Source organism: Helianthus annuus, chromosome 5, assembly GCF_002127325.2.
Source record: "Helianthus annuus cultivar XRQ/B chromosome 5, HanXRQr2.0-SUNRISE, whole genome shotgun sequence".
Taxonomy (NCBI): Eukaryota; Viridiplantae; Streptophyta; class Magnoliopsida; order Asterales; family Asteraceae; genus Helianthus; species Helianthus annuus.
In genome coordinates this window covers 174,203,646-174,215,293 of record NC_035437.2, presented here as the reverse complement: position 1 = coordinate 174,215,293, position 11,648 = coordinate 174,203,646, and the positions used below count along the sequence as shown (strand labels likewise).

The 11,648-nt window shown below is 38.8% G+C and overlaps 1 protein-coding gene and 1 long non-coding RNA gene across 2 annotated transcripts; both read right to left on the bottom strand.

Moving 5' to 3' along the window:
• Positions 1-7,383: 7,383 nt before the first annotated feature.
• On the bottom strand, positions 7,384-7,727 carry LOC118492428. Its single transcript, XR_004893660.1, has 2 exons — positions 7,693-7,727; positions 7,384-7,589 (listed from the first exon to the last, which is right to left on the bottom strand). It is a non-coding gene; the product is annotated as an uncharacterized LOC118492428 (long non-coding RNA).
• LOC118492211 (extensin-1-like) lies at positions 7,728-8,436 on the bottom strand (the record flags this gene model as incomplete). Its single annotated transcript, XM_035990073.1, has 2 exons — positions 7,728-7,836; positions 7,886-8,436. Coding segments are annotated over 2 exons (660 nt in total), but the record flags the coding sequence as incomplete, so codon positions are not given.
• Between the last annotated feature and the right edge of the window lie 3,212 nt (positions 8,437-11,648).

Below are 11,648 nucleotides of genomic sequence, written 5' to 3'. Positions count from 1 at the left end.
CAAAAATGTTGAAACCCACACGCACGTTGCGGCGTGTTCACTCGCAAAATTAGAACAAAACATAAAACGAAAAATTTGCAAAAGATAAAAACACGGGAATCAAAGTTGAAAATAAAAAATGTGTTGGGGTTAAATGCAAAAGATAGAAAAATTTGTGTTAAAAGTAAAAAAAAAAAAAAGTTAACATGCAAAAATAAAACCAAAGCGAAAACTTTTTTTTTTTTTGGAAAACCCCCTAACTTAACTTTGGAGTACAACTCACTAATGCACCAATATGTTTCTAATTTACAGTATGGTAATATATAATTAAACATATATTAAATGGGCACCAGATTTTCTATGAGGTTTGTCTCTGGATAAGGATAAAATGAAATGGGTCGCATGGAACAATTTCATGACTCCTAAGGAATATGGTGCTCTGGGGTTTGGCATTAATTTGGCGATGTTGGCTAAATGGTGGTGGCGATTGAAAGTGGATAGGAATAGTTTGTGTAGGAAAGTAATATGGAACTTACATCACACGTCAAGGTCATGGAGTTTTATACCGGCAAGACTTTCGTTACTGGGCCCGTGGAAACAAATACACAATATCTCGCTTGACTTCCAAACGGTGGGTATTGAGTTATCGGCACTATTTCGTGGGTTCCCGGGTTGTAATAAAGAGATGATTTTTTGGAAAGAAATATGGCTTTATGACGATCCACTCGAGTTTAAATATCCAAATTCACATGAGTTGGAGAGGTTGAAAACTGCATTGATTTCGGACAGAGTTGGGATAAATGATGGCACCTTGGTTCTGTCATTTTCCTAGGTTTGGTACCCCTCGACTCCTGCTGAATAGGTTGGACTCGACATGCTTACGAGAGATATTCTAAGGTACGAATTTGGCACAGGGGAGGACCGTTGGAGATGGGTTCCAGATGGGTCGGGTGAATTTTCAGTTCGAAGTATTAGAGATAAGGCCCAAAGTTTATTATTCTCAGATATTCACTTGGGTTTTGAGTGGAATGACTAGGCGCCTACGAAGGTGAATTTTCTGTTTTGGAGGCTTATCCAAGATAGACTTCCCACAGCCACGGATTTAACTAGAAGAAATGTACCGATCCCGAATCTTCGGTGTAGGATGTGTGATGCGGGAGAGGAGTCTGCCTTGCATCTTTTTGCTTCTTGCAGTCTTGCGGTTCAGGTTTGGGATTTCATCTCGAATTTCGCAACCTTTACAACCAAAACAGAGGCTCCAAGAAGTGGAGGAAGGCGGTGACCTTAGTGATACAAACTGCGATTTGGGTTATCTAGAGGTGTCGAAACGAGTGGATTTTCATAAACAAGCAAACCAACTTCATAAGGATGAAGGAAGAAATAAAGTCACTAGGCTATTTGTGGCTAAAAACTCGGGTGAAAGTCGTTGGTCTTACATGGGAAACATGGTGTAACTTTGATTTAGTTTGCATGGGGGTTTGATAGCTTTAATTTTTGTTTCTATCTATGTAATCTGCCTGATTAACAATCTGTTAATCAGTTTCTTTTTAATAAAATTCTTTTGATTGGCATTTAAAAAAAAATAAATGAATTAAGTCTTGAAAGCGCTAATATTTCATATTATTATTACATATTAAAAACCAAACGAAATTGTAACACCCCGTGTTTCGAAAGTCAAAGTCAAAGTCAAGATTGAAGTCAAAGGAAGACAAGATTGCTAATTTCAATCTGTCACTCTTTGCTCAATTCTTGTTTTGACTTCTTTGACTCGTAGATAGTCTGTTTTATGCTATACGTTAGTTGTATTACGTGGAGTACTTATTAATAATCGAGGTTTATTTGATATTTATCGCATATTTGATCACTTATCGCTTATCGATTATCGCAATCGCACTCGCAACTCGAATTACGCGTTCTGGATATTGTTTTACGTGTGTGTGTGTGCCTTATGTGTTACTTGTGCATGATTATTTATGTTATGTTGTGGTGATTAATCGAGCCGCAATCGAAACTCAATCGCAATCGCAAACACTAAACGCAAGTCAATTAAGGATGATTGTATGTCGATATAGTAGTTGGGATTAAAAGTAATTTGAATAGGAAACTCTATCGCATCGCAACGCTCAATACACGAATCAAAATCGCAAAACTCATCGTGTCGTGCCTCCAATCGAGTGGTCAGCCGATCGAGCTGCCACCCGATCGGCCTGCCATCCGATCGAGGTGCCACTCGATCGGGCTGCCACCCGACCAGGGCAGCCACTCGATCGACCAGCCCTTTCCTTTTATGGTAAGCCTATAAATACTCCCTGTCAACATCCCAAACTTACCATTTTCGGCACCTCTCGTCCGACCAGCGTTCTTGCCCACTTTTCTTCAGATTTCTCGCGATTCTTGTAAGTTTTCCATCTAAATCTTGTACTTTATTGATCTACACGCACTCCTACACCCTTCTATCTTTTGAATCTTAACTTTTAACCGTGAAATCACTAGATTTGAGGTGTTCTAGGATGATGTCATCATGGTGTTCTTATGAGCTTCATGTTTTGGCTTCAAACCACCAAGAACAACTTAGATCTGAACAATTTCCACACAAATAAACAAAGATCTTTCATAGATCTGAACAGATTCACGGTGAAAGGGATTGAAAGATGGTTTTCCAACTTTCTTTCAACTCTTTTACACTCAATGCACTCAAAACTGTTAGAATCGGAGCTTGTTCTGATTATCTACTCTTTCTTTTGGATGTGTTGGTTCAAGATCTGGATTCTACCCATGAGATTACCGATTTCGGGTTAAACATGGAACACTGTCTGGAACAGTTAACAGGTCGGATTTGGGTGATTCCTGCCTGACCAGGTTACTAAGTCTTGACGAGGTTACTGTTTTCTAATACGTTATCGAACCATCTCGATAAAATGACAAACTATCAAAATGACCAAGGAAGAAGACGACCGGGACACCAGAACGGAGTGCCACTTGATCGGACTACCTTCCGATCAGATTGTCACCCGATCGGGTTGCCACCCGATCGGCTTGCACCTTGGCCCCACACTTGAAGGATAAACATTGAACGAAGTGCTGCCCGATCGGATTACCACCCGATCGGACTACCACTCGACCATGTAATGTTCTGACTTCAACACTTAAACAATTTCCAACAAGTTCAATACAAACGAATTGCCACCCAATCGGACTACAAACCGATCGAGTGACAAACTGCTGTGAACTTGTTCTCACTAAAGTGTCCAACCAATCGGATTGTCGCCGATCGAACGACCGTTCGATCGACCGACCTGAAAGGTAGAGATACTACCATATTTTCAAAATGCTACAACGAAAACTTCGAAAGACAAGCCATCATACACAACACATCCTTCACAAAGGAAGTAGCAATCCACTCGATAGGTCACCCGAGCAGATTGTCACCCGAACGACCGGCCACCTGATCGGACTACCCATCGATCGGATTGCTGTCCGACCCACTTACACTTTGCATCATCTTACGCGTTGCTTATCGTTGTGCTATCGCTTTGATCAGGCTAACCTTACTCTCTAGCGCTCCCTTCAATTCATCAATCACTGTGAGTATACTCGATCCCTTTTTGATTTACGCACTTTTGGGTGTTACATACGTTACTTATTCTAAATCACATCGAACACACTACGCAATACATTAAACGCTAACCGATTACCGTATGTTATACGTGACTTAATGAATGCTTGTTTGTTATGTTTACACATGGAATGTTGTCTACCTGCCTTAGCAACGATAGTACTATTTGTTTGGACTCAGCACCTGTTCACTCAGGGGTTGTTAAGGACAATTTGTTACATGGCTCACAGTGGTGAGTGTGTATTACGAACTGCCTTGGGCAGTCAACCCGCACTCATTGGTATCGATAGGTTCATGTCGATAACTAACATGCCTCATTTTACACTGTGTACGTGCTGGTTATGCGTAACGATTTCAAACTCTATTATATCTATTAAACTTGTATGCTCACCTTTACACTATGTGTATTGACTTTTACTTTAACGTATGTGACAGGTGCTTAGGATGCTTATATGCTTAGCTTGCTGTGAAATCGAGGCTAGGAAAGGTCTACAAACGAATAAACAATTGTCTGTATTTTGAAATCTCAGTTGTCGGAACAGAACAATTTGACTAGATCTTGTCTGTAATAATTATGTTATCTTTTATGACATGGTATGGGACATGTTGCTTTAAATAATTGGTAATTATAGTTGTTTTGGAAACTTCTGGACTCGCTCAGTGCCGCGCCCCGATGATTCCGCCATCGGTTGGGGTGTGACAGAAATGAACACTAGAATTAGAATGGCAATTTTGTAATTTGCTTGTCTAACAGTTTAAAAGCTAGAGAAGAGAGAGAATACAGTGACATTGAGAATCTGGTGGAGACAGAAAGCTCTGTTAGAGAGAGAGAGAGGCTGATGACGAAGAAGGTTCCGCCGGTGTCCAAACCTGCTCGTCGTCGTCAGCAACACTTGACGACGGAGTTTTGATCATTGTGGTGGCGGTAGTCTTTGGTGGCCCAGAGTAGGGTTTGTGACGGAATTATTGTCGTTGCGGTGGTCTTTGGTGGCGGCGAAAATGGTTTGTGCCGGAGAGCGATGAGGCGGTGGTCAAGCAGTTAGGGTTTCGATCCCAAGGGTGGTAGCGATTTGGGTTGATGTACAACGGTGGAAGTGTTTGGGTTTTGACAGAGGAATGACGACTTCTGTTTGAAGGGTTGGTATTCCGGCGAGGTGCTTTCCGATCTAAATCCCGACAATATTCCGGTAAGCCTTGATTCGATCGCAAGTCCTATAATTATTTAAATCGATCTCTATTCTAATGGTTGAAGTTGTTTAGGGTTATTCTAGACTCCGACCAAAATCCGGTGAACGACGGTGTTGTAACAGTGAGTGGCGAAGATGACACAAACATAATCCGACGAGTATCATTGACGAGGTAAACGTTTAAAACCCTTACTTTTAGCAAACGTAGATGTTAACGTTTGTGCCGGAATTGGTAAACGGTGATGACGGTTACCAGTGGTATTTTGAGATGTTTAGAGGGGGTACTGTGGCGTTAGGCCAAATATATTTTTTATAATGATAAAACTTTTGTACATTTCTATGAAACTAAAGTTTTCAAATATTTTGTTGTAGATTTTATGTATTATTCCTAATGCTTTAATTTTAGATTTGATGCATTTTTGTGTTAATCTGGTCTAATTAGATATATTTTAATTGCAAGTTTTGTGCTAATTTGATCTAAATTTGGGTTAACTTCATAAAATAACATGTATCAGAGTATACTTTCTCAAATACTAATAGAAAAACCTACACAAACACAAACTGTTAAATGCAAACAGACAAGAATCGAAAGATCAAGACTTGTTCGAAGGATCAACAGTGTTCGAAAGATCACTGTTGAGTTTCGAACAAAGACTTCGAAAGATTGACTTCGAAAGATTGACCACACGAAGGATCCTTATCTTTCGAAAGATGATTTCGAAAGATTCTCCTTATCTTTCGAACACAGATCTCGAAAGATTCACAATGAAAGATCCTTATATTTCGAACACAGATCTCGAAAGATTCACCAACACGAAGGATCCTTATCTTTCGAAGAGTAACAGTAGCTCGAACGATGTATCCTTCGAAAAGATTCCTTGGCTCGAAAGATAGAACACAGGATTTGAAAGATGTTCGAAGGATGGGTATCTGTCGAACCTCCTTGATCGAAAGATGATCTTTCGACTTCGAAGGATGTCTTTCGATGAGCTCTGACACACTGACACGAAGTTGACGGGTAGGTGAAAAAGGTGATGGGTTGGTGAAGCAACTTTCAGCAGAAGGGATGTCCTGACACAACTTTTCTACCAACTTTGAAAATATTACCCAAAATGGACAACCCTATCCAGAAACCGGTCACCGGAATTATTACCGGAATTTGGCCGGAAATCACCAAAAGCCTTAAAAACAAGTTTTTAAGTTACCCAACCCAAACTTGAACACTCCCGAAAGGTTTAGAACGCGTTTTTCAGTTTAAAGATGCAGGAAAACCACCAAAAAACGGGGTGCTAAGCCAAGTGTCCAAACACACCAAGAACTTGAACAAACCCGGTTTTAAACAAGGTAAAGAGCCACGGCTGCTGATACCACTTGTAGGTCCCTCGCGGAGGATGACGAACCTAAACCTTGTTATACAAACCCACTAGCGAGTGCGGAATCCAAGCTAGCAAGCAAACCGAGATGAAACAAGTATAAACACAAACACACAAAGGTTCACCGATTTAACACCACTTGTATTAATACGAATGAAGTTCCGGTTACAAGCACAATGTTTACAAATCAGTTTTGCAAACTCTCAAGGTGTGTGGTGTGTTTCGGACAGAATGCTCTCAACTTTCTATCTATCTATTGTGTGCATCTGTCTCTCTTATCTTTCAAGTCTAACTACTAACACACACTGCATGGGTATATATATACTCAGCACAGATTGTCCTTGTCCGAAGGATCCGATAGATGATCGAAGGATCATCTATCGATGTCAAAGCATCGAAGGATCTCATGCATACCTCGAAGGATGGTAATATTCCTTCGAGGTCCATCTGCATCCATCGAAGCATATCTTTCGAGCAGATCGAGGATCTAAATGATCTTTGATCTCTTATCCTTCGAGACAGACAATTACAACCATAATTCTAACTGTTTGTCCAAGTCAATCCAGGAGGACGGTTTGACTTGGTCAAACTTACATGACTAACAAGGACATCGTTTATTAACCGTGACCGAATACAAGACAAAGTACAGACACAAGTGCACCAACACTTACCATATTCAATCGCTTTGATCTATTCAAAGTTGTTTTGTTTTATTTGTAAATTATTATTATTTATAATAATCTAATTAATTTAGCCAAAATCTTGTATAAATATACTTTCCAAACTTATTGAATACAATGGTTGTTGTAATTTATGCAATTATCGTTGTATAGTGGTAATGATAATATATTATATATAGATTACGATGAACCTGTCAAACGGAAAAAAAATAGATTGCGGGTTCATCGTAACGCTCGAAGTCCTAGATCAACTTAAGTTATTTTATTCTATGTTTTACGTTTCGGTTTAATTTCTTCGCATTAACACGCAACTTCAGTGACGGTGGTCACTAACAGTAGTATGGCAATTAGCGCTCGCCCCCGCCGCAACGCGGAGGTGCATAATACTAGTTATTAGCAAATATAATATAGTTATCTTTAAAACAAAACCTCCAAAAATATGCAAATTATGATGATAGAATCAAATGTCATTGATAAAATAATTATTTTACTTTTTTGAATGGCAATTGTTGTAGTTATTTAGTTGGGAAACAGGAAGAGAATATAAATGATGTACAACACGGTTTGCAATTTAATTCTTTCTTTATTATCAAACACAATATGATAGAAAACTATTTTTGAAAACATGAAAATAAAAGCCCTTCTATACAACTTTGAACCATTAGTTGTCCTCCATGTTTTTCTTCATCTCTAGGAACGTCCGAAGTAAAATCTCAAATCTTTGATATCTTTATTCATGCAAGAATGAAAAGAACTGCATGATAACAAAATACATATATTGGTAAAATATAAATACATATAAACATCAATATATAATAAGTGAAGATTAAAATAGTGAATGCATGAAAGTGAGATACCTTAAACAAAGCAAGCACCCCTTAATTAGTGGTGGGTAAGGAGGAGGTGGTGAGCTGTAAATGTAATGTGGGGGTGGGTGCTTTTTCACTGGAGGTGGTGGAGGGGATTTGTATACATAAGGCTTCTTAGGTGGAGGTGGTGATTTGTAAAACTGGGGGTGGCGGTGACTTGTGAACCGGTGGTGGTGGTGATTTGTAGACCGGAGGTGGTGGTGACTTGTGAACCGGTGGTGGTGGGGATTTGTAAACCGGGGGTGGTGGTGACTTGTGCACAGGGGGTGGTGGAGGGGATTTGTATACATAAGGCTTTTTAGGTGGTGGTGGTGATTTGTAGACCGGAGGTGGTGGTGACTTGTGAACCGGTGGTGGTGGAGATTTGAAAACCGGGGGAGGTGGAGATTTGTAAACCGGGGGAGGTGGTGATTTGTAGACCGGAGGTGGTGGTGATTTGTAAACCGGGGGTGGTGGTGACTTGTGGACAGGGGGTGGTGGAGGTGGTGATTTGTAAACATAGGGTTTCTTTGGTGGTGGTGGTGACTTGTGAACCGGTGGAGGTGATGACTTGTGAACAGGTGGAGGGGGTGACTTGTGAACCGGGGGTGGTGGTGACTTGTAAACCGGTGGAGGTGGTGGTGGTGACTTGTAAACATAATGTTGCTTAGATTGGTGGTGGTGGAGATTTCTTAGGTGGAGGAGGTGGTGGGGATGAGTAGTGGTAGGTGGCGGTGGTCGGCGACGGCAAGCTTAAAGAAACTATAACCACCGCAAGAGTGATTAAAAGTGTTGTTATAGAAGAACATCTTCATATTGGTTCCCATTTCTACTATAAGTAGTTAATGGGATCTAAGTTGTGTTTTAGAGGTTACATATCATCCCTTATATACCCAAAAGAGATCATTATTTTATTATATTTTAAACAATGAAAGTAATGAAATTAAATTTTAGTTGAAAATTATTCTACCAACTACAATAGAATAAGTTATATGAATGTAAACTAAAGACTATCAATGCATCCCAAGGTGTCCTATTATCATCCTGGAATAATTCAACGTTTACATTATTTTAGTTTTTTAATTCAGAAAACTGATTATATTTTTACAGAATTCATCTTTAATATAAGAAATGGCAGTTTATTTATTAATTAGTTTCGATTTGAAGTGTGACTTTGCTCGATTTATAAATAAGAAATCTTCATAATTTGTGTATGAAGTATTAATTTGTTTCATGTGAACTGATACTAGTGATTGTAATCCATAAGTTTAATTTAATATAGAGTTTATTTTTAAATATTAACAAATAATTATTTAAAAATAACAAATAAAATAAAAAATAATTATTCTCTATAACTTATACATCACCGTTTTCAAAAAAGTCCCAAGGTAAAATTGAATATTTTAATCTGATCGAAAAATGAATATATCTTCCCCGGGTGCTATAAACTCCTTGTATTAGCAAGTTCAAGCTACGATTACACATTAGCAAATTATATGTATAATATTAATATATAACTAGTACTAACTATTTAGTCCCACCGCGTTGCAGCGGGGCATAAACCGTGCCAAATAGCACTAATGCTATACAATTACCAGCGACCAACAATATCGAAAAAGCTTGTAAAAACAAAATAAACAAAAAGGAAAAAATAATACCGAACGGATAACATATGTAAAATCATTGATCACGCATGCCCGTTGTGGCATGATAATGCGAAGAAATTAGACTGAAACGTAAAAATAGAAAAAATTATAACTAAGTCGACCTAAGACCACGCGCGTTGGGACGAACCTATCGACCAGGGAAAAATAGACGCGTTGTGACAATCCTGTCAAACGGGAAAAAATAGACCAAAAATGTTGAAACCCACACGCACGTTGCGGCGTGTTCACTCGCAAAATTAGAACAAAACATAAAACGAAAAATTTGCAAAAGATAAAAACACGGGAATCAAAGTTGAAAATAAAAAATGTGTTGGGGTTAAATGCAAAAGATAGAAAAATTTGTGTTAAAAGTAAAAAAAAAAAAAGTTAACATGCAAAAATAAAACCAAAGCGAAAACTTTTTTTTTTTTTGGAAAACCCCCTAACTTAACTTTGGAGTACAACTCACTAATGCACCAATATGTTTCTAATTTACAGTATGGTAATATATAATTAAACATATATTAAATGGGCACCAGATTTTCTATGAGGTTTGTCTCTGGATAAGGATAAAATGAAATGGGTCGCATGGAACAATTTCATGACTCCTAAGGAATATGGTGCTCTGGGGTTTGGCATTAATTTGGCGATGTTGGCTAAATGGTGGTGGCGATTGAAAGTGGATAGGAATAGTTTGTGTAGGAAAGTAATATGGAACTTACATCACACGTCAAGGTCATGGAGTTTTATACCGGCAAGACTTTCGTTACTGGGCCCGTGGAAACAAATACACAATATCTCGCTTGACTTCCAAACGGTGGGTATTGAGTTATCGGCACTATTTCGTGGGTTCCCGGGTTGTAATAAAGAGATGATTTTTTGGAAAGAAATATGGCTTTATGACGATCCACTCGAGTTTAAATATCCAAATTCACATGAGTTGGAGAGGTTGAAAACTGCATTGATTTCGGACAGAGTTGGGATAAATGATGGCACCTTGGTTCTGTCATTTTCCTAGGTTTGGTACCCCTCGACTCCTGCTGAATAGGTTGGACTCGACATGCTTACGAGAGATATTCTAAGGTACGAATTTGGCACAGGGGAGGACCGTTGGAGATGGGTTCCAGATGGGTCGGGTGAATTTTCAGTTCGAAGTATTAGAGATAAGGCCCAAAGTTTATTATTCTCAGATATTCACTTGGGTTTTGAGTGGAATGACTAGGCGCCTACGAAGGTGAATTTTCTGTTTTGGAGGCTTATCCAAGATAGACTTCCCACAGCCACGGATTTAACTAGAAGAAATGTACCGATCCCGAATCTTCGGTGTAGGATGTGTGATGCGGGAGAGGAGTCTGCCTTGCATCTTTTTGCTTCTTGCAGTCTTGCGGTTCAGGTTTGGGATTTCATCTCGAATTTCGCAACCTTTACAACCAAAACAGAGGCTCCAAGAAGTGGAGGAAGGCGGTGACCTTAGTGATACAAACTGCGATTTGGGTTATCTAGAGGTGTCGAAACGAGTGGATTTTCATAAACAAGCAAACCAACTTCATAAGGATGAAGGAAGAAATAAAGTCACTAGGCTATTTGTGGCTAAAAACTCGGGTGAAAGTCGTTGGTCTTACATGGGAAACATGGTGTAACTTTGATTTAGTTTGCATGGGGGTTTGATAGCTTTAATTTTTGTTTCTATCTATGTAATCTGCCTGATTAACAATCTGTTAATCAGTTTCTTTTTAATAAAATTCTTTTGATTGGCATTTAAAAAAAAATAAATGAATTAAGTCTTGAAAGCGCTAATATTTCATATTATTATTACATATTAAAAACCAAACGAAATTGTAACACCCCGTGTTTCGAAAGTCAAAGTCAAAGTCAAGATTGAAGTCAAAGGAAGACAAGATTGCTAATTTCAATCTGTCACTCTTTGCTCAATTCTTGTTTTGACTTCTTTGACTCGTAGATAGTCTGTTTTATGCTATACGTTAGTTGTATTACGTGGAGTACTTATTAATAATCGAGGTTTATTTGATATTTATCGCATATTTGATCACTTATCGCTTATCGATTATCGCAATCGCACTCGCAACTCGAATTACGCGTTCTGGATATTGTTTTACGTGTGTGTGTGTGCCTTATGTGTTACTTGTGCATGATTATTTATGTTATGTTGTGGTGATTAATCGAGCCGCAATCGAAACTCAATCGCAATCGCAAACACTAAACGCAAGTCAATTAAGGATGATTGTATGTCGATATAGTAGTTGGGATTAAAAGTAATTTGAATAGGAAACTCTATCGCATCGCAACGCTCAATACACG